The sequence below is a fragment of the Aquila chrysaetos genome, chromosome 1 (genome assembly GCF_900496995.4).
Source record: "Aquila chrysaetos chrysaetos chromosome 1, bAquChr1.4, whole genome shotgun sequence".
NCBI lineage: Eukaryota > Metazoa > Chordata > Aves > Accipitriformes > Accipitridae > Aquila > Aquila chrysaetos.
The window spans coordinates 1,493,555-1,506,413 of NC_044004.1; the positions used below are offsets into that span (position 1 = coordinate 1,493,555).

At 44.6% G+C, this 12,859-nt stretch overlaps 1 protein-coding gene across 4 annotated transcripts in view; it reads right to left on the reverse strand.

Moving 5' to 3' along the window:
• Window positions 1-12,859, reverse strand: part of SFXN5 (sideroflexin 5) — a 101,133-nt gene that overhangs the window by 42,240 nt on the left and 46,034 nt on the right. For all 4 annotated transcript variants that reach the window (XM_030024757.2, XM_030024779.2, XM_030024763.2 and 1 more), the window contains exons 7-9: window positions 11,668-11,721; window positions 8,959-9,015; window positions 8,027-8,092 (exon numbers count right to left, since the gene is read on the reverse strand). In XM_030024757.2, the coding sequence (XP_029880617.1) occupies window positions 8,027-8,092; window positions 8,959-9,015; window positions 11,668-11,721 (177 nt within the window). The remainder of the gene's footprint in view (window positions 1-8,026; window positions 8,093-8,958; window positions 9,016-11,667; window positions 11,722-12,859) is intronic.

Here is a 12,859-nt window from a genome sequence, read left to right on the forward strand (position 1 = left end):
AGCTGATTACGGGCATCACACCAAATTCGCAGGCTGTCAATGCAGCCGCTCCACACGGCTCACAAACAATTATCAGGAAGAAGGAGCTGGGATTAGAAAAATCCACAGGGGCGCCTCCACCTAGAGAGGAGAGTAAAAATTGCATGTATGCGTGTGTGTGTGTGTGTGTGTGTGTGTGAGTTAAGTGTGCAACGGGAACGGGGAAGGAGGAACAACCCATGGCCGGTGGCACCGATGGCATGGGAAGGAGCAGGGTTGCTGCCCAGGAGGGCTGTGTGCAAGGATGCTCTCCCTGCCCCAAGTTGCATGCAGTCGAGACTGAAAACTTGGTCCAACAAGCTCCTGTCCTTCCTGAACATGGGAAAAAAAAAAAAAAAAATCAAGGTCCTGTTTTTTTTATTGCTCATGAATTTTATAAGCGTAATGAGCCAGCACAACTCTAATTCATCTAATTAAAGTTCTTAGATTCTCCTTCTAGCTTTGGTTAGACACCCCCAAGCATCACCTGGCTTTCTTTGAAAGGACAGAGCTGTAAATATAACTTTTTACTATTCTCACCCCCAGAGTGTCAGAAGATTTTTAAACCTGCATATCAGAGCAAACGTATCCCTTGTAAATGGTACCAGTGATACAGTTTGCTAAGCTGTGGGAGTCAGGGCTGCAAGGGCAGGTATTGCCAAAGCTGGCTGTGATACAACCATTACAATGCTAATATTATTTTACAGTGATAATCTTAGGCTTGAACAGTCTTCACCTCTCATCTTCCTTAGGAGAAGAAAAATAAGATCTTTCTGCTGAAATCCTATGTGGTCGTGAGAATTTCTTGGGTTGTTAGGGATGTTTTCAAGACAAAGCACATTTTGATTTTGCAAAATGCTAATTTCTTGGGGGGGGGAAATCCAGCTTGTTTAAAAATACCATTTTTGCAATGTCCATTTGTCCAGAAGCAGCCTCTGCTTTAATATGATCTCTCAGACCCACACTGGGCTTTGCTGATTAGACCCCTACAAAACTTTTTTTTTGTGATACAGCTAAATATAAAATTTAGGAGTTATAATTTTTTTGTAACCTCTATGCTTGACAAGTTCCGACTGCAGCTGAGATTCCTGCACGAATTACAATCTATGAACCCTGTGGGAATACACCCAAAAATCTCAAAGACAAATTATCATGTTTCAAGAATTCAGAAGCTCTGCAGAAACCCTACAGTAACTACAGGCATTGTGAAAAAAGCTGTATTTTCTTGGAAATAACATCACCAAGGCTTCTGTACAGAAGAAAGTTGCCCCAGGACGACTTACTAAGACCCCTGCAACAGAGAGCAGTGATTTCCTACTGTGAGAGCAGGAATTTGAGTCCTGGAGCATCTAGGTTTGAGCTTCTGGTCTGAAGAGTTTCCTATATCAGTCCCAACACCAAGTCATGTAGCTTCTCTCTCCTTTCCCCAACTGTGCAACAGAGCTGAGAGCCAAGCCCAACCTCCCAGGGGCACCCCAAAGATCTGCAGGGGCTCCCATATAGCGTGCCAGAGGCTACTGCAGCACATACGCTATTCCACAGTGAGAGCTCTGCCCTTTGCTCCTGTCCAAGTGCTCTAGTTGCATTTAGCTTCAGCAGATTGTTGCTGGTTTCTTCTTTGAACTCCTGTTGTGGGCTCATGGAGGCACTAGCCTTCAGCAGGCAGGTAGGCAGGAGCGACTGGAGGGACTAGCCTCCACCTTGGCTCTGCTGGTTGCAACCACAGACCCACCTAAGCCATATTTTTCTTTGCCCAAAGCCAAGAAGCACTCACACACTCCATTTCTGCACAGCCACTCTAGGGACAAGAGGGGTGACAAGCAGCTGAAGGGACGTAACATCTCCAACTGCTGCAGCAGTTTGCTGGATGAAGACGTATCCAAACCAACAGACCAAGATGAAGAGTGTCAGGGGTCCTAAAACTGATCTGTACAAAGCTCTAGACTAGCAGGAATGATTTTTCCCTTGCAATTTTCCAAGGAAAAAAAGTATCATGGGATACCTCAGCAAACCAGATTAGGTTATTAAAACTGTCTTGCTTCTCTCCAGTTCTAGCCTAGTTTGTTTTTATACATATTCAAGTTTAACTCCATATACTTTCACAGTTTGTGAAAGCACCAGGTGCACACCATACAGTAATACAGTAAGCCAGAGCATCAGTACACCATACTGGCATCAGTTCCCTACCTACGCTGGCTTGCCCGGAGTCAGGATTTAAGGTCAGGAAGCAAGGAGGCACTTTTAAAATGCAAAGACCTGGATCTGCCTGTGAAGACATGCTTTAAACACCCTCCTGTACGCCACGACCGGCAGTGACTCCAAGGTGAGTCATTAGTAGCTGATAGCACCAAAGTTATTAATGGCATTAAATCGCCTGATTTATTTAACCCAAGGTTATCCAGTAAGGTAAGCCAAAAGGAAACGTTCAAGTCCTGCGCAGGTACATTTTAAGTGTATAGATCAATACAAAACATACAGCCTGTCTGGCAGTCATGGTTACATGACACTGCATCTCTCTCTCATACAAAAGAAGACAAAACACCTACTTTTGTCAGAATTTAGCTCAGGTTGCTAAGGAGAACAACGTATTTATTTGCCTCTGTAGTGACAATACCATGAATCCCAAACTTGCACTTAATAAAATCCTTGTTAGAAGTTACAAACCCTGGTATATTTGAAAGAGGAAGGAGGGAGCTTGGCTACTTTATTAATTGGGGTAAACCCCACTGTCTCTCCACTTAAGAGGTGCCTGATCTCACACAAGTATTTTTGCTTCCCCTTTCATCGGGGCAGAATCGAACCCCTATCACGAGGGAGAAGATCAGTGCCATCGTGTCTAGGCAGTCACAATAGACGTTTCCTAGTTAAGTTACATACACCTATATATGTAAAACACACTCTGTATGCCTGCCAGGCTTGCTGCGGTCTAATTAGAGCCCATCCTGTGAACAGGGGAGGACAATGCCAGCAGTACTGATGTACGTGGCAGCTCCAGGGTACATGGAGTGGACAACAGATGGACAACAAGCTAATGACCTGGGCACCAAGCTGAGTGACAATGCACTGCTTACTGGGAGATGTCAGAAACGTGGCCAAAAGATACTGGCAGAAGAGAGAAACCCCTTGGAGAGTCTGCACGGGGTCTTCAGTATCACAAGGAGCAAGATTTGGAGCTGGTCTTGGCAGAACCTGAAGCCGTGATCGCGGAAATTAAAAACCTGATGTATAAAGCTCTGATCCAAAGACTACGGAAACCAATGGCAATAACACCACTGCTGTAAGATGCTTCAAGGAGAACGTAGAGAGAAACCCAATGACACTACCACGGGCTCCAGGTGAGGCAAGCCCTGGGCTACCACCACCAGTCTCCAGATACAGGTCTCAGCACCAGTGACAACCCAGAAACCAGAGAGCGGCTGCTCACAGCCCTTGTCTGGATCTGGTTTAATTTGCAGGCATTTAATTACAGCCACAAGAATCACTTTTGACCTCAAGCTGAAGTTACAGTCTAAGGCCATAGTACTGAAGAGCTGAGTCAGAAGCAAAAGGGATCAGCAATACAGTAGCAAATTGAGTTTGAATCTGAAATTAAGAAACCTACCTACAAAATATGCTAAAAAACAGTTATTAACAATAAAGTTGGGTTTGATTATGTAGCTTTTTTAACCTTTTAAAAGCATGACAAAATTAACAGAAAGCAAGAGTGTGCGTGTGTGTGCATGTGTGCATGCTGGAAAGGGTTTCTGTATAATTACAGACCCTCTGATCAGTATAGCTCTTGGCGCTAGAATATTTGGGGAAAAAAAAACCCCCCAAACATTTAAAATCTGCTTGGTCTTTCTCAAGCCTTTTTACCACTCTCTGCCTTTGTTTGCCTTGCTTAGGAAAACCAGCTGGTATTAATTGCACTTCATACACCACCATCATGAACAGCAGCCAGATACCAGAAAATAAGGCCTAATCACAGGAATCCACTCAATTGTTTAAAAAAAAAACCAAAACAATTACCGCTCAGTGTTCGGAAAAGCAGTAAAACGAGAGCAATCAAAAGAAAATGCAGGAAGGAGGCTGGTGCATGGAGAATGTGATAAAAATAAACTACAATCACAGAAGGAGAAACAGAAATCTAGGTCACTTAACGGTAATCAGACTTCTCTAAACATATTGTCCGCCGCAAGCGAAGCTCGGAGATGTCGCACGCTCGTGCGGAGCCGGTAGCCCAGGTCTCGGCACGTGCCTGGTGGCAGAGACGGTGCAGAAGTGTCACATAAGAAGTTAGAGATGGAAGAGATCTATTACATCAGCCTTTTCACTTCTTTCCCTGCACTCAGTCTTACCATTATCCCTTCCGATGTCTTTTCTAGCATTACTTCAAGTGATTACTTCACCTGAGTACTGCACAGAAGAGGGAAAATTCTAGACCTGGCATAGTTTTCCTTGCATGAAGCTATGCTGTGAATGAGGCTGGGCTGGGAGTAGGTGGGAAAAAAAAAGGAATATTGGGGAAAAAATACTGAAATATTGAAGAATATTAAAAAAAAAAAAATTGTTTCCTCCAAAACCTCATTCCGAAGGGCTGCAAATCAGGAGTCCCAGATGTAGCACTGGATCTAAGAGAGAAGTGTTGCCTCTCCCTGACAGCAATTCCTCTCTCTCTAAAATGGGAAAAGAATCAGGTTATTTGCAAAGATTTGCTAAGACTTCTAGTTTAAATGCAAGAAGCGTAAAGCCAAAATCTGCTCTTCTGTACACGTGAGAAAGCAATTTGTTTGTCCCTCTCGTTAGATAAAGACACGGAGGGTGAAGACGATGGGAAGCACAATCACAAGTCAACTGATCTGTCATTTTGTGAGCCTTCTCCCCGTGTCGCTTGCCAACTGCAAACATGGAAGAGGCTTGCTTTAATTAATACCAGGTCTCAGCAGACCACTGGAGGCAGTGGCACTTGTTTTCAGGTCATCTGGTCCTAATAGGCTCACACTGGGAGGTGATTTGTTGCTAACTGACAGCAGAGATCAGTTAATGAGGGCTGAGGCCTTACAATCCAATGTAATGAACCTCAGGGCTCTTTTTATATTATTTGTCATCATCATTTAAAAAAAAAAAATGCTCGAGGAGATGCTGGTTATTAATCCAGATATTTACAATATAGAAATCTCTCCCTGCTCTGCAGGATTTTCTCTAGGCTGCTCTGCACTGGGAATTGAGCATGCAACAAGTATTGCTATGGATTATCAGGACACAAGCTATTCTGCAGTAACACACACATCAGTAGTGTCCCCAGTGGATCATCTACGGGGGACACTACAGGGACATCAGTGCACAGTGACTTTATCTCATTTTTGCACACCCTATGTGCCATAGCATGCTCCACTTGGAAGAAGACCTCCTTCCAACATCAGGAAGGAGAAAGTATCCACGAAGGCTGCTGCTTTTCCCTGCTCCCCCAACTACATTGATGGATCTAAGGAAAGTTCCTGCCTCCCCATAACAATATTCTGACCCTCAGAGCACCACAGCTACAAAACCACTGCTATTACAGAGCTCACGATACTCTTCACACACGCTAAGGGCACCACGGTGGAAGCCCAGTCTGGTGGGGCCATTGTGGCATTTACACAAGAAGGCAGAAACACCCTCTCAGCACCACTGAAGGAAGATTTCCTCTTGCACAAGCCTGAAATGCTCTAAGTACAGAATATTGTGGCATTGTCTTTTTTTTGTGGTGCTTTTAAAGGTCTCCCATCATGGACAGCCGAGGTGTGCAAGACAACCAGGCACTGGGGCTCCTGCTGGAGATGCACCTGCAAGTTAAGTGGACAGATAAATCCCAGCATCGTTTCAGTTTCTGCATTTATTCAAAGCTTGTTGCTCTGTACAGACCAGCAGCTCCTTCACCACCAGGGAGCAAACGGTACAACTAATGGAGGCACAAACCACCACGGGATGAAGAGCTGATCTACCATCAGCAGACTGATAAGACACCCATGTATCACCAGTGGTGACAGCCACACTGCAGTAACAGCAGGCCACTGCTGGTTTGCTGTAATTTCTTTTATCTACAAGTCCGGGTGTAGTTTTCCACACTGCTTCAGAGAACAAGTGTTTCTCACAGCACCACTGACGGTCACTTCTGCGCTCTGAACCTATCTTTCTGCTTCAGCTCCTTTGCAGTCAGCCTAGGAGGAACCAGAGATTTTAAAGACCTGCATCAGCTGTCCCAACGTGGACATCTCCGCACACCGCCCAAGTGGTTTCCTTACCAAAGCCTGTCAGCTTCTCGGGGTGACAAAACTCTGCCAACATCACTTCTCCGTGTCTCCTGCCCTCTATCTGCCCCTGTTGCCAAAACGGAGAGGAGCATTAATGCCAACAACGTGGAACCAGTCATCATCCCTCTGCTGCAGCTGCGCTGGGGGTTGGAAGGCAAGTTGTGAGCAGCAGCAGCACATCAAGCTGGAGAACTTCACTTTACTAATTCACAAGGTGGAAAAAATTCTGAACTAAGGACTGAGGAGGACAGCCAAGCTCTCCCATGGTACACCGGGAAACAGTGGACAGCAAAGGGCTGCTAACCAAAGCGTTGCAGTTGGTGGGATAGGGACTCAGGTTGTACTTCAGCTGCAAAAGCGTGGAGCTGGTGTGGACACATCTTTATGGGGTTATGAAGCGTGGGAGCTCACACGAATGCAAGGCTGGTCTGTGTGCACAGTCTGGGTTAATTCTGTAGTGAAGGGATAATTCAGGTGATACAGAGGAGCAGTATGGCAACCAGTGAGCAAGCCAAGCCAGCAATACGGAAAACTATCAAGCAGAAGCGTATCCAATAAAACGGACAGTTTCCACTCAAAACTGCACACCAACTCTACACCCTTTGCAAAGCTGTCTGGCAGCTGCACGAGAACAGAGATATGCCTTCTGCAGACTTTCTGCTGTCCACTGAGGACATGATGTGCCAAACCGCTCACTGCCAGTTCCCAGCCAGGAGCTCCAGCCTCCATAGTTCTCCTAACAGTCTCCTCCAGCCTGCTCTAGACAAACATTTTACCTTGTAAAGAAATCTAAACAAGCCCATGGAGCTTTTTGCTGAAGGTGAATTGGGGAATCTGGGTACAAATGGTGTGGTGAGCAGATTGAGTGCTGACCTCCTCCCATGGCACAGTCTGTTTGCAGAAGAAAAGGATGTCTGTGGCTTGAGAAAAAGGAAAAAAGTCTTGGCTAGAGGAAAAAAATACAAACTGCTGTGGGATCTCTAATGTTCCAGCAGAAAAAGTATAACCATACATCTCAGAGGCTTATTTGAAAACCCAACGTAAAAAATAACTTTCATAAGTTGCTCCTGAAAAATGTACCTGCCTCCTTGGGAATTAGCTGACCCTGCTAAAGATGTCAACTTATGCTTCTGGGGAACCTGAGTATTAAAAGCCTGATGACTGCACCAAGAGACCACAACTTTTGCAGTGTTAAAAGCTCCTTTCTTACAGATTACTTCAGCTATGACTTGAACACTGTTTCCAGCTTGAATGCTGTCCACAGGTGAAAGATGTAATTTCGAGCGCTGTGGTTTTTTCAGTTCAAGGTGCTGATCCGCCAGGAGAGTATCTCCAAAAGCCTGCCTTTGTTCAGCATGTCAGCCATCACACTATCACTCTGCAGCCTCAAAGTCACTGTTTTAACTTGGACTAGGCTAATTCACCACCGGTTAATGCATGTGTGGATAATCTGAGTTCACCCAGCAGCAAAGCCACAGTGCAGAGGCCCAGGCAGTGCACAGTGTAGGATGTGCTGGAAGCCATCAGCAGTAGAAGTCTCCTTCTGTTGAAAAGTTCGGGCATGCATGGACAGAAACACCTCACGATTAAAATATTTTCTGGTTATGTAGGCTGAACTCTGTCAATTAAAAGATAAACATGCTTGGCAATTCAAACACATCTCAAAAGCACTGCAGTACTACTGTAAGGGAGCAGTTACTTAGTAGTGAAATGTATAGATATAAAGCGTTACCCACTGCTATTGAGACAGCACTTATGACAGCTCCCAAGTAGCCCTGGATGAACTTGGATGTCGGAGAAGGCTTTGGAAAGAAAAACAAAACATATTTTCAATAAACAAACTTCTGGCTATTAAAATGCAACCAAGCTTTTTTGTTTGTTTTGTTTTCGTTTTATTTGTTTTAAACCAGAGACAGGTTTAATTTTGTCATATTGTTCTGTGACACATGGTCTGTCATCTAGCAGCGGCAAAAGCAAGGAAAATTGTAGCCTCATGAGCAAGGTTAAAGGGAATGGAAAATTAATTGGCATCAGAAAATTATAATAATAGCAGCTTAAAGGAAGTATGTGAATGAAATTCAGCAAATGGTACAAAATTAGCATTCTTATACGCAAGTGATGAACCCCAAACTCTCCACATTAAATATCTGTCTTTGAAACATTATCTCAATGAGCTGGATGGTTTCCAACTCAGCTTCCCATATTGAGCTTCCCACATCCCGACATGGGATGAATGAAGGCTAAGCGATGGAAGAGAGCAGGAACAGGCCCACGACCTCCCAGCATCACTGCTGGTAGCACATATAAAGTCCTCGGGAGACGGCAGCATGATCATGGAGCCGCCTTCTGCTATCCAAAAACCCAGATACCATTCCGCTTTTTGCTTATTTACATATCAAACTAAACCATTTCATACCAGTTAGAACTATATACTGGCTCAGTTTAAAGGCATTGAGCATTACTTATGTGCCTCAAGTGATTTTGAGATCCTCATGCCATTTACAGCCGAGATTTAAAATGGAAGTCTACACAGGAGAATGGCCAATCTATAAATTCATCACAGTGCCGACTCTGGAGTTTCTATTAACAGTGAAGAGACAAGACTTATGTTTCCGTGTCAAAACAGACCTAACGTGCTGCATGTGCTGCATATGTTGGGTCTCCTCACCTTTGTCGCGTTGCGGTTTGCATAGTTGACGCAGGCATTGTGGCTCTGATTCAACCACTAAAGAGGAAACAAGAAGAGACAGGCATAAACATAACTTCACAAAAATAAAAAAATCTATAAATGTGGGAGTGCTGTGGGAAAACTCATCTCCCTTTGGACCGGCTCGCAACTTGCCACCTCTTTTCAAAGGCTCCTGCATACCCTACGTGCGAGCTAATTCCCTTCAAAGTGAGGGACAGAAATCCCAAGGCACCCAGTGCCCGGAGGGCAGCTCTGCTTCCCCGTATGCTTGAGGTGCAACCCTTCTCCTGGCCCAATCCACCTCCACATGACACCTTGCTGCTATTGGTCTTTATTTTCGCCAGTACCAAATCCATACTTCTGTTAAGACGTAGCAGTAAGTCCAGCAGCCACTTTGTCACTCATTTATTAAGCTCCTTGACACTCAAACAGAGGGTTATAGGAGGCTTCAGCTGAGGAGCAGGAGATGAGCAGATGTACCATCTTAGGGATACGGATGCCACTAAACTGGTGTTTCTGGAGCAGGATTTGTCACTAAAGCAGCATGGCAGCAGCTGGGGATGAGTAGCACCATGCTCCTGAAGGGTTTTACCCACAGCAGCTGCTGGCAATGTAAAGAAAATTGTATTTTCTGTCCCCAAAACACCACGTTCCCAGTTCAGAGCGTGTCAGAACTGGACTCCTCTCCAGCTGTGGCCAGAACTAAGATGGAGGAGGAGGAATGAAGTGAGAGTGAGGAGAAAGAGTGAAATGAGGCACTAAAACAGACGGATCAGCCCAGACATTGCCAAGTTCACGGCCCAAGATCACGTTTTTCCTGCTGACCAGCTCTCTAGCCTGGAACTTTGGACCTAGAAAACCTTGCTTTTTTGTTTTCTTTAAATAATAACTTCAAAAAATATTACAAAGTCAGCTTGCCAATACGTGCTGGAAATCTGCCTCAGTTTTCCAGATGTGGGGTGTTTTTTTAACCCCCACAGCTCATATCTACATTAGCAGGTCCAGAGGACCAGGCTAGAGTTGACCTGAGACATGTACGTTTTGGGCATCAGCAACAACTGCTTCACTGTACAAGCCTGCTCCTATAGGACCCAGTGTTTGTTAATGCAGTAATATGCACTGTCCCTAAATCCTATGCTATTTACCTGGATAAATCTCCTTTTCAGAGAGATGTAGACATACTGCTCAGATACTGTCCTTAATCTAGAGTTTAAGCCATCTCTAGGTTGAATACATCCCCACAACCCATTTTTTGACTCCACTGTCTTCCTAGGTGGCTGTCTGACACCCTCCTGCGCTTTTTGGGTGATGCCTCTCTAGGCTGCTTCTCCACCTACTTGCATTTTTCAGAAAGGGGTGACCCATGTGCCCATCAGCAGGAACAGTGGAGGGAAGAGTTTCAGAACCACTCGTCAAGCAGCGGTGGCCCAGGCGGGCTTTGACTGCTGGACTTGCCTGCTACAACCTCCCTCTTGAGTGGGCTCATTTTGGTTCCGCATTTGAAGTATTCTTTCTGATTTTAAAAGGATTATTCCATACTTTTAAAGCTGAAAGCTTCTCCCAGCTATGCTGTGATGGTGGGAACAGGAGCTTCTCATGTTAGCCACTTACAAGGCACCCAGCCCAAGCCAGCTATCCAGGCTGGCTCGCTCCTCACTGGTGCAAGAGTAACTTCTCCAAAAGCCAACTCTTTCCATCATAGACATCGAAAAACAGGTGAGGCAAGTTGCCTTCAAAAACATGAAAGAGTCTCCATGACTCCAGCCACTATCCCACTCCCAGCATGTAAAGCCACACAGCCACAACTTATAGCTAAACACACCAAACCACAAGTTATTGGCACGTCCCAATATATTCTCAGTTCTGCAGTCTTTCTAACATACTAGGCAGATCCCATTCTGCTTTGATATTTCTTAACTGCATAATTCTCTATCATCACTTACACTGTAGACAATGAAAAGACATTTGCAACTAAAAATAAGTCTGAAAATAACTTGTTCTTTCATTTCAGTTAGTGCTGAAATTATACTTAAGTGGGGTGTTTACTATGGATATAACTCATTCACGTGCACGCTTCCTCCCTTTACTTTTCATTCCCAGAATTTTAATGGGAAATAACACCAACACCCCCTTACACACAGATTTTTTTTTCCCCAAAGCCCCTGTAGCACACTGAATGCAGAGGTCCTTGGCTTTGCAATGCACAGCTATTCCCAAAATTCCTGAGCATGGGGCGTCCCACTGCCCCTAGCCCTGCGCACACGCTGCACTTCCAATGGGAATTCACCAAGGAAGATCCCAACTACTTGACAGGGTGTCTTCAAAACAGCAGATGTATGAGTTTAATGGCTTATACTTTCATGGAAGTACACACTGTGCAATCATTTACACCTGTACAAAATGGGTCCAAAAAGCTAATTTTTGAGATCCTGTGCTGTTTTGCATCTCCCTTGCAATGGCACAAATAGCCAGGCACTGGAAAATGGACCCAATAGTTTGCTTACAGGCCATTCCAGACCTACCAAACCTTTCCTTGATTATATCCAGCCACATCATCTCCCCATTAACCAAAGCACTGCCAGCGCAGAAAAGCCATGTGCATCAGTTTGTCCTCTAGTCACAAATCAACTGCTGCTTTCCTTTCCATCACGTTCTCCACCCATTCAGCGCACGGTGGCCGAGTGTTACCTGCCAAAACACAGTGGATGCCAGCGTCTGGTTGGGCAAGAGAAGACCAACAACCTGCAAGAGAAGAGATTTTTCTCGTTAGCAAATGCATTGTTGGTTTGCTCTCAGTGCTCTTCTAGGCACACAAACATCAAGCTTATTTCTAATGACTTGAATAAATTCATTTATTGCTTTATTTCATTATAGTTATTGAACTTCCTTTCAGTCTATTGTCTCTCAGTTTTCCAGTGGTGAAACTGGGTAACATAGCTGCCCGTGAAAGCTTTACATATTTAATTATTGCTTGCAACACACCTTGAAAAGAGTCTGGCAGCAGATACTGTCCAAAGATTAGTTCATTAAAATATAATCAATTCTTTAATCCAGGTATTCCTGGAGGATAGCACAAACATTGCATGAATGCAAGAGTTCAAAGTTGTTACTGGTTGGCAGTGAAAGGGGTTTTTCTTATTTTCCTTTGGCACATTCACTGTTTCAAGCAGAAGAAAGAAATGCGATTTGAACATCTGAAGACAGGAATGCCACCTGGAAGCACATGTGCTCCTGTTTGGGAGCCTGAATTTTGTTTTAAGAGAAGAGAATTGTTGATGTGTCATACTCTGAACTGTGAAAACTCCTGCTTGGGTTATGAGCTCAAGCGGACAATCGCTATCTCCCAGAGGCTTATGGTTGCCTGTCTCAGCACATCTGGCCAGGTGCTGCTCGCTGCTGTGTGAAGGCGAGATGCCACAGGCTTTGCAAGGTCACCCATCGCAGCACCTAAGGCCACACACGTGTATGTTGCCTATACAGTCCTGAGAACATCCTTGGGACATGTCTCAATATACCTCATAGGCACACGCTCTGCAATTCTTTAAAGACCCCATCTCTTACACACAAGACAGCTCTGCCAGACTCCTTCCTACCTTGTTTTATGGCAATCTTTCCCCTTAAAGCATAAGAGGTTGAAGAAGAGGAAAGGGATGCAAAGCAATGGGACTCCCAATGATAAGCCCAACAAACATGGACAGGAAGATGAGTTCTTGGGTAAGAAAAAGGAAAGATGAGGTACTTCCTAACATCACTGTCATTTTCTCCCCTTCCACACCTTAAATGTCTGGCAGTTTCTGAAGAAGATGGTCTTCTTGTTGCAAAATCCCACTCACATCTTTGTTAAAAGTATAAAGACTGAACAACTCATTTTAATTCCAAA